The sequence below is a fragment of the Antennarius striatus genome, chromosome 15 (assembly GCF_040054535.1).
Source record: "Antennarius striatus isolate MH-2024 chromosome 15, ASM4005453v1, whole genome shotgun sequence".
Lineage (NCBI taxonomy): Eukaryota > Metazoa > Chordata > Actinopteri > Lophiiformes > Antennariidae > Antennarius > Antennarius striatus.
The window spans coordinates 5,161,914-5,181,536 of NC_090790.1; the positions used below are offsets into that span (position 1 = coordinate 5,161,914).

The 19,623-nt window shown below is 43.2% G+C and overlaps 3 protein-coding genes across 6 annotated transcripts in view; all 3 read right to left on the reverse strand.

Moving 5' to 3' along the window:
* Nucleotides 1–4,372, reverse strand: part of LOC137608134 (voltage-dependent N-type calcium channel subunit alpha-1B-like) — a 127,361-nt gene extending 122,989 nt beyond the window's left edge. For all 3 annotated transcript variants that reach the window (XM_068334213.1, XM_068334212.1, XM_068334211.1), the window contains exons 1-2: nt 4,275–4,372; nt 947–1,086 (exon numbers count right to left, since the gene is read on the reverse strand). In XM_068334213.1, the coding sequence (XP_068190314.1) occupies nt 947–1,086; nt 4,275–4,367 (233 nt within the window). In that variant the 5' untranslated portion in view covers nt 4,368–4,372. The remainder of the gene's footprint in view (nt 1–946; nt 1,087–4,274) is intronic.
* Nucleotides 4,373–6,261: 1,889 nt separating this feature from the next.
* On the reverse strand, nt 6,262–13,641 carry LOC137608826 (uncharacterized). The gene is made up of 3 exons (XM_068335414.1): nt 13,540–13,641; nt 11,798–12,089; nt 6,262–6,589 (listed from the first exon to the last, which is right to left on the reverse strand). The coding sequence occupies exons 1-3, from the start codon at nt 13,598–13,600 to the stop codon at nt 6,262–6,264; spliced, it is 681 nt and encodes a 226-aa protein (XP_068191515.1). The 5' UTR covers nt 13,601–13,641.
* A 1,010-nt stretch (nt 13,642–14,651) lies between these two features.
* Nucleotides 14,652–19,623, reverse strand: part of ehmt1b (euchromatic histone-lysine N-methyltransferase 1b) — a 41,359-nt gene continuing 36,387 nt past the window's right edge. For both annotated transcript variants that reach the window (XM_068335195.1, XM_068335194.1), the window contains exons 23-26: nt 19,537–19,623; nt 18,451–18,529; nt 18,095–18,270; nt 14,652–15,963 (exon numbers count right to left, since the gene is read on the reverse strand). In XM_068335195.1, the coding sequence (XP_068191296.1) occupies nt 15,774–15,963; nt 18,095–18,270; nt 18,451–18,529; nt 19,537–19,623 (532 nt within the window). In that variant the 3' untranslated portion in view covers nt 14,652–15,773. The remainder of the gene's footprint in view (nt 15,964–18,094; nt 18,271–18,450; nt 18,530–19,536) is intronic.

Below are 19,623 nucleotides of genomic sequence, written 5' to 3' on the forward strand. Positions count from 1 at the left end.
ATTGTCATCCCTCCTCCACCAAGTTTATACTGACAACTCTCCGACTGCCATCAACAACTATAAAAGAAAATAGAAGGAATCACCTTTCAGACAAATGCACACAGAGCACACGTAAAGCAGCTAAAGTCCCTTCAGTAATTACAAAGAACTACGAACCTGATCATTAACCTGTCATCGATTCCTTTCTGATAAGGAACACAAGCCATTAAATACGTCCAACGTCTCACGAGTCTGACAGCTTCCCCGCCAGGAATCCACTCTCATCTGAGTCCCACTGAGAGCCCATAAAGAAAGAAGAGAGCCCAACATGTTCCGACTGTTTTCAGCATCTGTCGCAGAACGCTTTGATACTATTGAGTATGAACCACGGAGGGATGGATTTCCATTTCTCCTGCAGACTCCAGGGCTCACCAGTAGGTGTGGTGTGGTTGTTGCCAGAATAAATTGTATCTTCAAAGCAGAACAAAGGTGAAACTTCATTTCAACCTATTTTCCTTAGATTTAAAATCTAAATGTCATATGTAAGCCCCTGGAGCTTTCCTGTGTAAAGTACGCAAGTTTTTTTGTTTTCAAGTCCAGTTAGACTTTGCTATGCTTATTGAAGACCGTATTTTGGTCTGGAGTGTCTCTTTGTCTTACCAAAAACATCCAAAAAATGTCCTTTCATCTCATTAAAATATCTTCTTCTTTTTTTTACCACAAACATAGCTGAGATAATAGCATCATCCTGTTGTGTCAACACGATGTAGTTCAGCAACGGCATTGGAATCAAGAACTTCTTCCAAATTGTCACTACTTGTTGAATAACTATGGATGCTGCAGGCAGACACTCTCACTGGAAAAAGGTGATAGAACCACACGTTCGCTCACAGATACACACAAAAAAAAGCACTCTCTCACTTGTGACTTCCATCTACGGCCGACACCCAGCAGGCAAGGGACTCACCCAGTGAGGACCACTACAAAGTCCATTACGTTCCAGCCGTTGCGGAGGTAGGAGCCTTTGTGAAATGCAAACCCCAAGGCGATGATCTTAATGGCAGCCTCGAAACAGAATATTCCAATAAAGTAGGGCTCTGTGTCGTCCTACAGAAAGACAGAGAAGGGGGGGATGAGAGTGGCAGGGGAGGAACATTTTGTTCGAGGTAAGAGAGTGGTTAATGAAGCATTAAGTGAAAGAGAAGGAGGGTAAGTAAAAGAGAGGGGGGGAAAAAAAAGATGACTGCTTTTCCTTCATGCACAAACATGAGCAACTAGAGAAGTAATCCTATGTGGACGAAAAAGGGTTTAATACTGAGAACGCAAAGACTGACACAGACATTATATTAACAACATCGGTGAAACAACTGAGGCTTAAACATACAATATAAATTGCTTAACAAGCGATTGCAGACACTTACATGTTGGCGATAATATTATTGTCAACTGTATTCTCTCTAAACTCCTCTTTGGAAATGATCAGTGGTATGTAGATTCAGACGGGCAGGGGATTTAAAGAGAAGTGGGCACTTTTGCTACTAGAAAATAATTTGTTCTCCAAAGTCAGAAAAAAAAAAGATTCCTGACATTGAACAGTGCAACAGAGCAGTGAGGTCAGAATCTAAAGAGGCTCTGGAAGAATCGGGGCTGCATCGACTCTGAGGTTTCAATCTCCAGTTCAGTGATTAGGGCTGGATGGAAGCCTGTGAACGTGCGGTCCTCGCCTCCTCCCTGTCACTTTTTGTGTGCACTAATCTGTTCAGTCAGAAGCTGGAAATGCTTGTGAAGTTCTTTTGCTGGAATCTGTGTGTTCTATGCAGATGCACTCAGACATGCTTAGATTTGAAATCGGGAATACAGACTCTTTACTTTCAAGATGGTCAGTGCTTATTTTATTGCGCGTGTAGGTTTAATGCATTCCCCCAGAGCAAGGGGGCACTCTGATGGAGCAGAGGGGGGCTTTCTGATGGATCAAAGCGGTGCTTAGGCCAAAAGAAAGACATTTGAGTCGACTGGTGAAGTACCTGGCAAGTTGGACTGAGCACAGGAACACTGATTCTAACTAGAAGAGAATATTGCCCACAAAAATGAATGCTTCAGATGATCAGTAGGGCTTCGGCTGCTCGACAATGGTGCATTTTAAAGTGGAGAAGCAGAAGGTACATGGTGCAAAACCTGTTGAACAGAACGGTTCTTGTCCATTAGATGAGAATTTAGACCAACAAAACAAAGTCTACACCAATAAAATTAAAGTTAGAAGTCTATTTGTCTCTCTGGCGTGAGCACTTGAGCCAATGAATATAGGAATTCGGGGTAAATAAATATGTACTTGGGCCAATCAGAGAGGTACTTGGGTCATTCAGGTGCCTCTTTGGTGAATTATTGTGTCACAAGAGAATATGTGCACCAAAAATAGGTGCAGATAAAAAGTGATAGTAGTTAGGTTGGGCAGATGTTCAAATAAAAGAGGCAAAAGACTACTTAGATCGACATGTGTTCCATCCAGAAAGGCTGTTGTTTTACCAAAGTGACATTCAGACAAAACACAAGGATAGAATACAGGAAAAGAGGAGCGATTGTCTTGTTCTAAATTCTCCGTTAGCGTGGCCTCGGGGCAAATCAGAGGCATAATATCAATCCAAAAAGGACAAAGACGTTCCTGTTTGAAAGGGCGCCTTAACGCTCAGAGCACAACAACACACTAGAATGGACATGATGGATTTTGACACGCTACATTTTTCCCCTAAAAGTGTCAAACAACCAACAGTGCGTCTCCGTTTGATCATTTGCCCTGCGTGGCCGCGTTCACCCTGGGCCGTGCTTCCACCCAGCCAGCTGGATCAGGCACATATGACATGACACTTTTCCCTTTGCCTCCATTAATAACTGCAGGACCCCGGGGCAATGTGCAGGGCATGAGCAGAGGATATCTCACGCCTACACTAACCTCTCCTCCCTCTATCGTTCCCTTTCGGTCCCAGCATACTACAACAGATAGCGTCCCCCCTCCCCATCACCCCCAGCCTCAACATAAATAATCACATAAAAGCACTGTGACAGGCCTGTGCGCTACATGAAATGTGACCTTTCTTATAGCTCAGTTCAACTCCAGGGAACACCAGCGATAATAGATCTGTTGGATGAGATTTAGAGGAACAAGGGTGAAGACTGCCGTGTTAAAATGATGACGTTTGTTGGGATTGCTGTTGTTTTTTGGAGGCACCTGAGTGGTTCCTGGTCTAGAAGAGACTACCTAAAGGCCTGCAACATTTAAAGATAGTGGTGTGTGAGCACAACTAATTGGAAAAGTAACTGAATGTCTAGGGCTGGCAAGCTGTCTGGATTAATGTCTGTACTTGAGATCGTTAGCATCTATTATAAGTACATTTAAAATGCTTCTAAATTATAAAAGCAATTGTGGAAGACAGCTGAGGAAATCCCCGAGCATCATGATCTAAAGCCTAACCGTGGATCTAAAATACTTTTCCATGCACAGCTCCTATCATCGTCTCCACATGCAGTACGCCTCCTCCTCTGCTGACAGAGCTTCATAAATAATAGCTGATCCCTTGTTCTAATTAAAAGGCTTCTTGTTGCATTATATCCTCAAGGTGGAGAAGGCAGCGGCGGCCTTGTTTTCTGCTTTGTGCGGCCATTCAAGTCGCTATCTCAGATGAAAAATGCTACCATTTGTTTTCCTGGTTATAATGTGGTTAAGGCTGGATCCGCTTGGCAGCAGAAGCAGATGGATGAACATTTAAAGGAAGTCACTGACTTTTCGTAGGAAATAAAAATGCCGTTCTCTGTGATAATCTCCCTCTATTTCAGGACAAAAGCCCCCCGGGCTACAACACCCTCACCGGCACGGAGAGCAAAGAGCTGAAGCATGAAGCTGTGTGCTACGGTTCCGTTTTTGTTCCCTGCTAAACACTAGGCTCTACCACTTGACCTCCCTGGGCAGCAGTCTCTCTGCTTTCTCACTGAGAGCGGTTAGCTGTGCGACGTGACTCTCAGGGTTCAAATGTTGGTTTAAACTGAGTGTATAAGAGAGCAGCTGTGGGAACAGGGAGCAGGAGCGAGGGATCACAGCTCACTGAGGGGCTCTACTGACTTACAAGCTGGGAGCCGTGGGGGGAAACAATGGGGGTGAACACGCAGGATGCCCCACAGCCTAATGAGTGGATGCTGCTGATGCAGTCCAGTCATTACCTTGTAACTCTGGGACTCTCCTGATAAAAGAGAAGGATCTAAAATTCTGAGCTGATTTTTCTGGGAAAGTCTTGACAAGCACTCACCAGACGTTCCGACATGGGCGTCTTGTCGCTAGCAGGAAGATGTTGCTCCAGAGCCAGGACGATGCAGTTGGCGATAATGGTAGCCAGGATCATGTACTCGAATGGAGTGGGACTGTTAAGGAACAGCTGGAAGTGGTGTTGCATTCATTTCATTTCACAACAGAAGAGGTATAATTTCTTACGGAATGCTTAAAGTCCTACTTTCTAAACAAGGGGAATTAACTCACTAATCAATACTATGAATATAAAGACACTCAGTAACGGCAGACAATATTATCCTGAACAGAAAAGCTAATTGTTCTGCATTGTGCAGCGTGAAAAATGCCATGAACCACACATCTGGACTCATTCTGTCCACTACAGCACAAACCTTCCATCATACTCTGCTTGTAGGCTCTCTGCAAAGAAAGCATCCTATATAAATGCACACATGATCCTTCCAGATGGTTGACCATTTCCAACCATTTTCAATGGTTGGCTCATTTGGGAATCCATTTTCACTGGGTCATTGCCTGCGGGTCATGGGCCTATTGAGTGCCTATGAATCGCGGGGGAATATGGAGCTCATGACCATTAAAGCCAAGATGCAGAATTATTACCCATAAGACACCCAACTACCCCGATTACGCAACCACAAAGCTGCTTTCTCAGCAGTGGATCTAAAAAGGAGATGGGCGTAACGGCTCCTTTTACCGTCTCGACTGGGATATCCAGTCATTTGGAGGGTTTTTCGTTTTTGTGGACTGGGTACGCTCTCGATCTCGTAAATTATGGACAGTTGATAACTGATTATTATTCGACTAGAACTAATGTTGTTCTCACTGTCATCCACAGATTGCTGAGCAACAGAAGCAGCCTTCTTGTGTTTGTCACACACGCGCTTGGCTTTCTGGCTGACGCATTTCACGGCAGAAGATTTTCATTTTTTATCTTGTTTGTGCATTAAATGTAAAGAGATTGAGACATCTCTCACGCTTGTTTCTGAATATGTTTAAGTACAGTATTTTCTGCACTACAAGGCGCACCTAAAAGCCTTTAATTTTCTCAAAAACTGACAGTGCGCCTTATAATTCAGTCCACTTTATAATCCAGTGCGCCTTATAGTGCGGAAAATATTGTACTTAAATTGCACAAATGCTTCTCAAGCTGCTTTAATTTCTTTACAGTAATAAATAGTTGCCACTGAGGAGGTTTTTGAGATAATTCTGTTTGAAGGACTGCCAGTCTATTTGAATTAACTCATCTAGTTTGTTTTGCCAAAAAAAAAGGTGAGTAAATATCACCTGACACTACGCTCCTGGGTAGCTTTATCTTTATTTCAACACTTTTCTAAACAAGAGAAATCCCAAGCTGGCAGGATTTTCCACTTGTTTCAGAGAAAAAAAGGGAGAATGATTGCGACTCGAAACATCGGAGTGGGATTTATTTTGGAGCGTTTCCAGGGGTGGCGTGGCGCGGTGAAGCGTGGGCGCCTCCAGCACCATGGAGAGGGCTCCGAAATAAGACGACGAGGCGTCAACTGCAACCCTAAACCAACATCATAGAATAAACAGTGCTGCTTCTCTAGAGGAAGCACCGCGGGAAGAGTGTAAGTCACCACATCTCTAACGGAGCATTCTCCTTTTACGCACGCAGCTTTTTTTTTATTTTATTTTATTTTATTGACTCCCAGGTGCGTCCGTTCGTTCTGTTCGATCGTTATTGACTGATACCGGGGGGAACAATGGACGGATGTGGGGTCTTTTCAGCATCCCTGCCCACTGAGAGAACATATTTGTCTTATGCTGGACTGAGATAACGCGCAGAGCGACAGGTGCGGTCAGCGTTGCTCGGAGAGGAAATACAGACTGTGGCGAGACGCGGCGCGGCTGAGACGCGCTAAATATCATCCACATCGGCTCCTAAACTTAACAGCTTTCCAAAACAGGCCTGCGGGCGGTGGTGTGTTTTCTGCTTTTTCAAACATCTGTGCGGCTGCCAGGACAGGTTAGAGACTCCAGAGACACCTGCTGTGCGCCGCTGGTCTGGAAGGATATGGCCACTCGGTTATCCGCTTTGCGTACTTCCTGATGAGGTTATCCTCACGGAAGATGAAGAGGGAGCGGTTGACGGTGAAGCAGTTTTGTTTGACTGGGTTCGGGTTGTAAATGGCCATTGTCCGGGCTCTCTGGGCCATCGACTGCTTGTACACCCTCTGGCCACCCGGAGCGCCACCACCCCGGGCTCCCCCTCTCCCAGCGCCCGGTCCGCCTCTCCCTCCGCCGCCTGCGCTGCCTCCATAGCGGGTGGGGAGATCTTCTGCGAAGCGAGCCATTCTGGAAACGCACGGATCCAAAAAAGGGGAAAATCCAAACTGGTGTCAGTGGAAATGGAAGGGAGACGCATCACCACAAATACACTTTAATCCAAACCACAGCGATGTGCGGGAGGCGCTGCGTTTGGAATGGAGAAAGGTGGCCTCAAAGAAAACCATATTCTTCTGCTCCTTTCCATTCATTCATCTTCAGTTAAATAAAATTAATAAATAAAAAGTTTTAGGCAATAATGCACTTCAGCTATACATTTATTCACTTCACTGAGGCTGTTGCATCCAAATCAGCCGCTCTTTGAATAAAAAAAAACAAAAAACAAAAAAAAAAAACGGAGATCACCCTGCCCGCATCGTGTCAGCATCCAAACACCAGTTGAAGCGTTCAGGGCATCAGTGGAAACAAAGCAGGAGCCCCGGAAAATGATTTTTAAAAATTCCTCTTTTCCGGCTGAAGCCAACGTGATCAGTTGTCCTGTGATTCCGGTTTGATCGCCCCCTGTATGGGGGCTGAGGGCTATAAAGCAAGTCCTCCGTGGGAATAAGGAAGAGCGCATGTGACCAAAAGCAGCCTATCGGGGACTGGAGCGTGCAGACGCGCTCACCGCCTGTTGGCTGGTTATAAAAGACTGTTAAACTGGTGAAGTTCACAGAAACCCTGTGACTCCAAACATGAGTATTGATCAATTTTTTTTTTTTTAGAGTTACAAGCTATGAAACCGTTTATTGTGCTGGACAGAGCAGATTTTACATGATGTGCCTTCAGCACCTCAAGCGACCCAAAGAAAAATGATTGAAGATTAGATTTAAAGAAGCAAACAGTTCAGAAAATAATTCATGGGATAGGGCGGGAGACAGGTTGGCTGGTTTATCTTGCCTTTATTTTTCTACTGATATTATGGCACATGATTAAAACTATTTGATATTATATATTAAGACCTCTGTGAATTTAGATACACATATGCGTAAAAAAAACCTTTCTATTTCCTAGAAAGACTTGAAATAACCACCACACTTTTAATCTGAAGGTGCTCAGTCACACAGTGTCATTCATGGTGACTGCAAATAAGCAGAAATGTCATGTGGCTGTTGGTCTTATCAGGAGGCCACAGAGCCCGTTTGGGAGCAGGATGAGGAGGAAAAAGTCTTTATATCGAAGAGGACATTTAATGGACCACTCTTCATATTTAAAAAATAAATAAAAAGATTTATTCCACATGCTTACAAGGATGATGTGCAGTGTAATGACTATCCATATTCACATGTTTCAATCAACTAACAACAAACACAACAACTAAATAAACTAACTATTCTGTTGGTGTATATGTCAGCAGTTGTGTATTTGTCTTATTAATGTTCATGGTGCTGAATGGAGTCACAGATTTGTGTTAAATACTGTTTGGGGTGTTTTCTGTACAGCATCTACTGCAGATGTTGGTTCTGCCTTTTAAATTAGATTCATGGAATTCATTCAAATGTAATACTCTTTTTTTTTATTAGCTTGTATTTATTTATACATTAAACTTTAAATTGTCTGCCTGAGATGTGGAGCTTAAGCCTTAAGTTGTCAGAGACGACGTTGGTATTCAGAGAGTCGATAAATGTTTTCTTTCACTTATAAATTAACAATTAGAACATAATATATTGCTTTTCTACGCTGTTGCATTTTTGCTGTTGATCTACATCAATTACCTGTTCATTAGAATACAGATAGACAAACACTAAAAAAAACAAAACATAATGTGTCTACATACTTTTGGCCACATACAGTAAACTCCACACACTGTGACAGAACGAATGGACACTGAATACGTTTCCGTTTGGGGTAAAATCACATCCTGTCTTTTATTCCTGAACACGTGTGACGCGCGTGTGATCAACAGTAGAGCTCGTGACCACCTGTATTATTTCTCACGTCACCTGAATTTAATTAACGCTGTGGTCGGTGGTTCCGGTCTAACGCCCCTCAGCTCTGGGTGCAGCTGTAGAGCCATCTAGTGGTAGAAATTGTGTACTGCAGAAATAATTCTTCTTTTCCTTTCGGCTTTTCCCTTCAGGGGTTTCCACAGTGAATCAGTTGCCTCCATCTAACCCTGTCTTCTGCATCCTCTTCTCTCACACCAACTACCTTCATGTCCTCTTTCACTACATCCATAAACCTCCTCTTTGGTCTTCCTCTAGGCCTCCTGCCTGGCAGTTCAAAACTCAGCATCCTTCTACCAATATATTCACTATCTCTCCTCTGGACATGTCCAAACCATCTCAGTCTGGCCTCTCTGACTTTATCTCCAAAACCTCTAACATGTGCTGTCCCTCTGATGTACTCATTCCTGATCCTATCCTTCCTGGTCACTCCCAGAGAGAACCTCAGCATCTTCATCTCTGCTACCTCCAGCTCTGTCTCCTGTCTTTTCCTCAGTGACACTGTCCAAACAACATCGCTGGTCTCACCACAGTTTTGTACACCTTTCCTTTCATTTTAGTTGAAACTCTTCGATCACACATCACACCTGACACTTTCCTCCACCCGTTCCATCCTGCCTGTACACACTTCTTCCCCTCTTTTCCACACTCTCCATTGATCTGGACTGTTGACCCTAAGTACTTAAAATCCTCCACCTTCTTGATCTCCTCTCCCTGTAACCTCACTCTTCCACTTGGGTCCCTCTCTTTCACACACATGTACTCTGTCTTACTGCGGCTAACCTTCATTCCTCTCCTTTCCAGGACAAACCTCCACCTCTCTAGCTTCTCCTCCACCTCTTCCCTGCTCTCACTGCAGATCACAATGTCATCTGCAAACATCATAGTCCATGGAGATTCCTGTCTAACCTCGTCTGTCAGCCTGTTAACCTTGACCTCCTCTGTCACACCTACAGCACACCTCACCACTGTCTTACAGTCCTCATACATGTCCTGCACTGCTCTAACATACTTCTCTGCCACTCCAGACTTCTTCATACAATATCACAGTTCCTCTCTGGGCACCCTGTCATAAGCTTTCTCTAGATCTACAAAAACACAATGCAGCTCCCTCTGGCCTTCTCTGTACTTCTCTGTCAACATCCTCAAAGCAAATACTGCATCTGTAGTACTCTGTTTTGGCATGAAACCATACTGCTGCTCACAAATGCTCACTTCTGCCCTTAGTCTAGCTTCCACTACTCTCTCCCATAACTCCATTGTATGGATCATCAGCTTTATTCCTCTGTAGTTGCCACAACTCTGCACATCTCCCTTGTTCTTAAAAATGGGCACCAGCACACTTCTCCTCCATTCCTCAGGCATCTTCTCACTATCTAAGATCCTGTTAAACAACCCAGTCAGAAACTCTACTACTACCTCTCCTAGACACTTCCATACCTCTACAGGTATATCATCAGGACCGACTGCCTTTCCACTCTTCATCCTCTTCAATGCCCTCCTCACTTCATCCTGACTAATCTTTGCTGCTTCCTGGTCTACAACCGTCACCTCTTCTAGTCTTTGTTCTCTCTCATTTTCCACTTTCATCAACTCTTCAAAGTACTCTTTCCACCTTCCCATCAAAGTCATAACTGCGCACCTGTCAATAGACTTCCATCCCTATCCTTAATCACCCTAACCTGCTGCACGTCCTTCCAATCTCTGTCTCTCTGTCTTGCCAACCATGTATAGATCAGTCTCTCCCTCCTTATTGTCCAACCTAGCATACAAGTCCTCATAAGTCCCTTGTTTGACCTTTGCTACCTGTACCTTCACCTTACGCTGCATCTCCCTGTAGTCCTGTCTACTCTCCTCAGTCCTCTCAGTGTCCCACTTCTTCTCAGCTAACCTCTTTCTCTGTATACACTCCTGTACCTCCTCGTTCCACCACCAAGTCTCCTTATCTACTTTCCTTCAGTTTTGACACACCAAGTACTCTCCTACCTGTCTCCCTGATCACATTAGCCGTAGTTTTCCAGTCATCTGGAAGCACCTCCTGACCACCCAGAGCCTGTCTTAACTCCTTCCTAAAAGTCATGCAACACTCTTCCTTTTTCAGCTTCCACCATTTCGTCTTCTGCTCTGCCTTTGCCCTCTTCATCTTCCTCACCACCAGAGTCATCCTACACACCACCATCCTATGCTGTTTGGCTACACTCTCACCTACCACTACTTTGCAGTCACTGATCTCCTTCAGATTACACCGTCTACCCAAGATGTAGTCTACCTGTGTGCTCCTACCACCACTCTTATAGGTCACCCTATGTTCCTGCCTCTTCTGGAAGAAAGTATTCACTATAGCCATGTCCATCTTTTTGCAAAGTCAACCACCATCTGTCCTTCTGCGTTCCTCTCCTGGATACCAAACCTGCCCATCACCTCCTCATCACCTCTGTTTCCTGCACCAACATGTCCATTGAAGTCTGCACCAATGACAACTCTCTCACTTCTCGGTGTGCTCTGCATCACTTCATCAAAGCCCAACCAGAATTTCTCCTTCTCCTCCAGCTCACATCCTACCTGTGGAGCATACCCACTAACAATGTTGAACATCACACCTTCTATTTCTAGCTTCAGACTCATCACTCTATCTGACACTCTTTTTACCTCCAGGACCTTCCTAACAAACTCCTCCTTCAAGATAACTCCTACTCCATTTCTCTTCCCATCTACACCATAATAGAACAACTTGAACCCTGCTCCTAAACTTCTAGCCTTGCTACCTTTCCACCTGGTCTCCTGGACACACAGTATGTCTACCTTCCTCTTCTGCATCATGTCAACCAACTCTCTACCTTTTCCTTTCATAGTTCCAACATTCAGCGTCCCTACTCTCAGTCCTATACTCTTGGTGTTCCTCTTCTCTTTCTTCCTATGATCACACTTTCCTCCTCTCTTTCTTCAACGAACAGTAGTCCAATTTCCAACGACGCCCTGTAGGTCAACAGCACCGATGGCGGTCGTTGTTAGCCTGGGCCTCGACTGATCTGGTATGGAAGTCATAGGTTTGATTTGCATGTTTGATTTGGCAAAAGTTTTACGCCGGATGCCCTTTTGACGCAACCCTCTGTATTTATCCGGGCTTGGGAGTGGCACAATAAGACACTGGCTTGTGTCCTCTTGTGGCTGCATTGTACTGCAGAAATAAAAAAAAAACTCCATTGCTGTGGAAATAAAAATGTTCCTGATTTCATTAAATCCAAATCCGCGTTATATTATCAACGTTTTATCAGAAGACGGGTCTTCTCACCTGTGGGGCCACGGGGTCCCGTTCAGGGTCTGGTGCCTCCTAACGACCTGACGCACCCCGTCCCCCCGTCTCGCCCCGCTCAGGCCTCCCAGGGGCAGGACCGTGTCGTACTTCAGACGGGCGTCGCCTGTCACCTCCTCCCGGTCCGGGGCATCGGCTCCCGGATCCTCCACGGGTCCCGGGGGCCCCTCCACCGCCTGACGGATCTTGTCAGGCGGTGGAGCCCAGGTGTCCTCGTACTCCACACCGAGGGTGAGCATCCTCCAGGAGCCCAGGGTGGCGGCGCGTAAAGCTGGGGGGGGTGTTTATTTCTGTTATATCTGATCGTAAATTTGAAACAAATATTTATTCACTGAACTTCCTCTGCAATTTTCATCCATTTCTATACAAAATAAATGTATTTTTTTCAATGTGAAAGGCATAATGTCCCTTCTCTAAACCTCACTTTTATCCAAAGTTCTGTTTTTTGACAAATCTGATTACTCTGATTACACCTGAATGTGACACAGGGAGGTGTTCAGGGGAGTCCAACAGTTCTTTATTCAGTTGGTTCTGCTGTAGAAAAGCCTCTGGGCTAAAGAATATGCTGAGCTCAGGGAAATGTTGAAGGTCTTTCAATAACCCATGAAGCAGATAACAAAGAGAAAGTCCTCACAGGTGGAAGATACACAGGGAATACACCTCTGAATGCAGAGAAGACATGTTTTAGACAATGATGCACACAATGGAAAGGCCATTGTTGAAAATATGCTGATTAAACAGAAACACAGGGGCACGCCCCTCATGAAAGGGGCCACGCCCTCCTAGATGGATGGATGGATGGATGGATGGGTGGATGATAGATGGATGGATGGATAGATGGATGAAGGGGAGTTCATTCAGCATAGATGTTGCAGTAGCATTTAAGACATACGAACAAGATAAGAAGGATAAAACTAAGAACAAGACAATAAATTGGGAATATAATAGAATTAAAAGTAATAGGTTTATATTAAATAGGAATATAATGTTGCATTTCTGCTCCTTTCGGCTTTTCCCTTCAGGGGTCGCCACAGCGATAAGTTGCCTCCATCTAACCCTGTCTTCTGCATCCTCTTCTCTCACACCAACTACCTTCATGTCCTCTTTCACTACATCCAGTTAACATGTTGTTTCTACAAAATTTAAAATTTCAACTCGAACAGAAAAATTTGACAAGCTCGTATGAGTCTTACTTTTGGACATCAGCAGCACACGATGCTTTATATTTAGCGTCAGGAGCTGTCACACAGACGTGAACGCTGGCCTAACACACCAGGAGTCTCCATTATGGTGGAAACATTATTGATGAAGCTTCACACTGCTCCAGCCACACAAACACTAGAAACATGTCCAACTTAAAACATGAACACAACATGACTAAAGCAGTGTGATTCTGTTCATTTTCACTGCTGATAGTCAGTAGTAACTATTTTTGCTTTGCTCAGATGCAACCCTACAGATGAATGTCTGGACAGTGATGTAAAAATCTACACCTGTAGTTCCCACTTGTTTAGAATAAAACCTGAAAAAATATAATAAAAACAAAAGAAAGATAATTTTTGTTTAACTGAAAATTTTCCGTCACGTCAGACGTTTCTTTTCCCCGAAGAGGCCCCTTGATCCCAGAAAACCAAGGGCCTTTATTTGAGGTTCCCAAACGTAATGGTACCAACACAATAAAAAAAAACAGACAAAGGCATCCAGGAGCAGAATGGACGTACCGTAAACCACTGTGCATCTTCTCTCTGCCCATCTGGAGTTTGGAGCAACCCTTCCCTTCATCGCTGCTCTTCAGGGTGACTGAAATTAAACTCTGCCCTCACGCAGCCCAGTAGGCAGTGGGGCACCAGGGGCAGCAACAACAAGTTTCTGCCACCTTGGAATGCGGAAAGGCTGTTTCCTGTCCTGCAAGTTAACAACCCCGCTACCAGACCGACCGTCTTCGGCGCTCCAAGACAGATTTCTCTGATTAAATTATGGACTCTGTTTTTGCTGTAACCAGGAAGGGAACAATCAGCGTCCAGTTTATGAGGCCTAAAAGGCCGGCAGAATCAGTTACCGGTCTTTTTTTTTTTTTAAATTGGCATTATGGGGGATATTCTGAATCACAAGTTACAACATGTTCTTCTAAAGCAGCTTCATATATTTGTTTTTGCCACTTTCTACCTGGAGTTTGTAGAAGCAGGAAAGAATTGAGTACATCTACCCAGCGCTGCACTTATTATTCCTTTTTCCTTTTACATGATGAGCTCACATTTCATGCTTATAAAGAGCTGTTAAGTGTGTAATATACATTCAGTCTGACTTTAACGTTAATATCAAATGTCTTTTAAAAATCAAAACGTGAATAACCTTGAATTTAAACTCTTCTGAATTCCAGATTACTCCACCTGTGATGGAGCAATGAATATATTATTCCTTCTTCCACCGCTGCCGAGTCGCAGCCTCCATCAGATGGAAATGAGCTCTTCAGCCGTTCTCTAACCAGTAATGACAGGCATTTGAAAAGTCATCAGCTCAGAAGCCACAGCTGCTCAAATATTTCAGTGCTGGGGGGGGGGGGGTCTGAGTCAGTCTGTCAAAATGGAGCCATGCTTTGGTTTGTCCTGGGTCAATCTGACTGCAGGTTTCAGTCTGCAGATTTTCAGTAACGTGTTTGTGGCTGACGAGATAAGGGCTTTAAAAGCGGACTTCAAAACACGTGTAACATGACGGAGCTGGAGGAAGAAGCCATGTGATACTGGACTTCTACATTTCTCTGCAGCATTGTCGCAAAAAAAAATAAAAATAAATTCCTGCCAAGTGAAACTCAAACAGGTAGAGTGTATCAGAATAAATGCAATAGTAGTAAATTTATTGAAAAACATACAACCAATTAAATGGATGGTTCACGATCCAGAAATATGTAACAGAACATTATGGAAGTGCATTTTTATAGCCTTTTTTTTTTTTTTCATGTATTTCTCTTTGAGACTTTGCACAACAGTCACTGTTTTACTAACAACATTTAAAAAGACTGGTTGGCTTCTGTGAAACAAAATTAAAAACAGCCTAACTACAGTAACTACGATTAGAAAACTGGAGTTAAAATGAAACATAAAAAACTTAAAGCGTTCTCTTATTTTACAAACTATGTTCACTTCAGTAATAAAAATGAAAACAAAAGTGAAAACCTTTGTCAGCACCATTTACATGTTTGTTGAACTCCATTTCGGTTTAATTCTTCACCAAATTTAAAAAAAAAATCCAACAAGATCCAATTTAATCACACTCCTTTCACAAAATATGGTACAACTCATCAAATTTGTGTAGCAAATTCAAAGGATGGAAAGGATTCCCCCCCATTTCACTGTGTTTCAATTCAATTTATAAACAAAGGTGGAAAGTGTTGGACATTCAAACACTGTAATAAAGGTGAATTGACAGAAAAAAGTGGCAAAATAATTCAATTTCAGCTAATTTTTGCTGGAATGGTTAATGATAGATGACCGCAAAAGGTCAAACAAGTTAAACCCAGCTGTATGCTGAGGCTGTCTTTCCAAAAGACAACAATACCCTTTGTCCCCAATCCCAGAATTCCTTGATAATGACACTTTAGGAAAAGACATTTTACAATATCAACCAAAAAAAAAAAAAAAAAAGCTATGCGCAGTTCTCCTTCCCAGTGACGTTATATATGAAATGAAAAAGACTTCCTATTATTCACAGGATGTTCGCAGTGTGCCACTGTCGCCCCCTGGTGTTCATGCCACACAAAAGCGCTGTGAGTTCTTCCAGTATCTGATTGTGCATCTGGGTCTGTAGGACGCTTTCTGAAGGCTGATGGTCCGTGATTTGAATCAGATGTGGAGACAGAGCACAAGTTCACTGATAGCAGTTCAAGAGGGAGTCAGGCATCCTCGTGTCTGTCGGTCATGTGTCCTTTGTATTGAACTTAGTGTGAGGGTTTTTTTTTTTAGGAGGGGCTGGAGGGACTGTTTGAAGAGCTGGTGTCAGGTGATGCGCTGGGCTGCTGTTTGTCCCCCGGCGTGCTGTCTGCCTGCAGCGACGCCATGGCTGCCGATGAGTACTTGCACTTGGAAGAGCCGCATTCGCAGCTGAACAGCTTGGTTTTGACTTCCCAGAAGTGATCGCCGTAGTTGAACCTAAAAGGAGGATGAGATGGAGAGAAACGGGTTAGAGAACAGATTGATATGGTATCCAATTCTACCATACAGTCAGGTCTGAGAAATATGTAACACAGCTGATCAATGCTTAATTTTGTATTAAGCTTTTACTCCAGAAATGGAAAGCTGCTCTTATCCAAGCAGAAAGGACTGAGATGAAAATAAAAATTAAGAAATGACTGCTCCTTAATGTTAAATAACTCTGAATTTATTACATCCCTCAAAGCGGTGATGTATTGTAATTGTCAGCGTTTGTTCGTTCGTCCGGTTTTTTTTAGGTACACACCTCTGAAACTTGATGAGATATAATCACAAAACAAAAAGCAACACTTTCAGGAAACCAGAGGCACAAAAATGGGTACGTCAAGGTAAAATGTTGAATTCAGGGGTGTTGTGAGATGTTGCGGTCTCTGACTGCCTTGTTACTTATTTAAGTTACAAACATTGCAGTTGCGTCGGGAAAAAAAATGTTTGTTGCGCTGTTATAACATAAATCCTTTTAATTTGTCAGGTTATTAAACCCACGAAACTCCATCAACCAAGGATCCAACTATTCAAGTGAATAAAGAAAAATAACATCAAACACACGTTATGACAATAACTTTGTTCAAAATGATTTTGTCACCGTTAATATGTGCTTAGTTACTGCAATGTAGGAAATGTAGTTTTTCTCAAAGCACACTTTTGACCTATTTATTTATTTGATGGCACTGACCTTTTAAGCTCTCACGGGCCACATAAAATGATGTGGCGGGCCACATTTGGCCCCCGGGGCTTTTAGTTTGACACATGAATTCTAAAGTTAATAGTGGGGTGGTGGAATGCGACTCACTTCAGTTACTTCTCAGGTTGCGACCGTAAGCCGCCTTCATTTTGAGTGCAAACTGAACATGACATCACAGAAGCGACTGTGACCATCGGAGAAATCACAACTGATCTGGACTGATGATTATGTCAAATTATAATAACAAGACAAATGTAAAGCACGCTTGCAACTACCTTTTAATCAACTACCCACAGCTTCACATTAACGGAGCGAAGCAGCGACAATCAAGACCGACTGACCAACACACACACCTTGCAGAATTAATGGCCTAAAGCCACTCCCTCTGCACTGCAGAAGCATTACAGTAATGACAAAGGAGAGCTGTGCTGCCCCTTGTGCAGTTAGCCTCATGCAGGCGGGTGGCTACGAGGTGCTTTCATGTTAATTAATGGATTAGCTGGAATGGGACTCCGTGGGGTGAATACATCCACCCAGGCCCAACAGTACCGTTGAGTTCAACCATCAGTCACATGACAGACGACCCCTGTGAAAACATTCTGAACTCAGTGCATCCAGGTTTTTTTTTTAATCTACATCCATAGTTACCGACCGTCTGAATATCTTGGGTTCTTTCTATTTAATCAAGATCTATGAATTATTCACTGACTAATTATAGAAAACGGGAGCCCAAGACCCATCCTCCCAGCAAGTTTCTGCAAACCCACTGTGACATCAGACATCATTTTACCAGCTGAGAGGAGCCGTCCTGAATCACAATTAAAACCTCCTGTGAGGTCAAAGAATCCAAACCCTGGCAGGTAATAAACAATCTATTAACACCAGCGAAGGAAAGGACACAGCGTCTGCCTCTAAAGGTTACATCACTGCATTACTTATATCTGAAACATCTGTCCAGTACGTGTCATTGATGCAGCACCAGAGGTGTGTGTATTCAGATGCATGCAAAGCATCATGGTCAACATGTAGGCCATGCATTTTGAGCATCGTAATCCCATGAAAACTGGAAATATGGATTTTATCATATCAAAACACTACAGGGGTCAACAGCATGGAAATATTGAGATTAGAGATTACAGTATATATACATTTATTTGAACTGGGTTAGGGTTAGGGGTTAGGGTTATGGATAGTATTTTGAACTTTTATTGGTAATTTGTTTGCTCCAAAATTTCTTTCATTTCTTTCAAATTCAGTTTAAATTGAAGTTGTTTGAGAGATTAGTATTTAAATACATGTGAGATCTCATGTGTGTAATGCTTTTAGAACTAAACCTAGAACTATACTAGTAAAAGTCTCTTTAAAGCATTAAAACAAAAGTCTTACCCAAGCTCCTCTCCGGCCATGATGTTTTCACTGGAGAAGAAGGCGATGTGTGGGAAACGAAGGTCCTGGTGCGTCGTGAACACTCGACAGGCAAACAAATTGGGCTCACACATGTGATTGAGGAAACGGCTGATGTTTCCATAGAAACGGGCATCGATGCAGTACAGATCTTCTGGCTGGGAGGGATGATAAATGAAAGACACAAACTCATAAAAATGCTTAACTGAGAGGAGAATTCTGCTTGGGAAGAGAATGCTAAAATAAAGAACTAGAAGTTAGGAGTTAATAAAAAATTAAATTCTAATTTCCACTCACACCTGCCATCACGACATTAAAATGTTTCCGAAATGATTCACCTTATCATCCAAGCTGAACAGGTAAGCGTCGTTCTGCCTCATCTCTGCTTCTGCATCAGAGATGATCTCACCAACGTACCTGTTAGAGACAGATGAGCCGTCGTCAGCTGGAGCGGCTTCATGCTGATGCCGGTTACATCAGGGTCGCGGGTTCGCAAAGCTGGGATTATAAGGTTGTCTTCAAGAAGACGGCACTTCTGACATAACCAGCTTCAAAGAATTTACTTAATTCTGCTTGGATGTACATAAATCACCTGGAACATTAGCTTGTGTGTGTGTGTGTGCGTGTGTGTGTTGTTCAGCTCAAAATTTAATGTCTTTATTACTAGGTAAGAACCAACAGCGAGGCGCAACCTGGAGACTGGTTTTATTTTATTTTATTCCTAATTATTCAGTCTTAAATGAATTTCAAAAACAGTGTAGGGTGTTTAAATGAGTATTTAAATGACATGGGTTGAGTACAATGGTTGTCTTGTTGTTGTTGTTTTTTGCAAATCACTATACTTTCAGCTCTGCACTAAATATCAGGGCAAAGTTGGTGTTTTTAAACCCTTATTACCCAAGACTTCCGTTTTTTAATGTCTGTTTGGGTAACATTCAAACCTATTACAGGTAATTTTCAGTAAGAAAATGTTGTCTTCATTTAAAGACAAATCCATCCCCCTACAAATAAACACATTTAGTTGAGGGAGCCGCCAGAAGATAAGATTTGCAGACATGTTTCTGAAATGGTGCAGAGATGCCTAAAGCTCAGTGACATCAGCAGCACCTCAGTGGAAACGAAGGCAAATGCATCTCTCTGCTGCGCCCACAGAGCTGCTGCCATCTGGCTCAGATCAACACATTCCTTATAAGAGAGCAGCGTGGGTTTTTTTTTTTTTTTGTAGTAGGGGGGGGGAGAAGTTACACAACATGTTGTAATTACAATTAGAATAATTACATTCAATAAATCACCGACAGGTCGGCAAGGATGCAAATGTGTCTGCAGTGCGATTATTTTTTACAGCCTGTAAGTTAACAGTCACTGAAAAGAAGACTCAACAACTAGACAAATCAACCATGTTTGCTTTTGCAGATGGAACTCACTCGCACACGAAGGTCCCCTGTGGTATGTCTTGTAGCGCACGGACACCCCAGCCTTTCTTATTGGTCCTGAAGAGCTGAAGTTTGGTC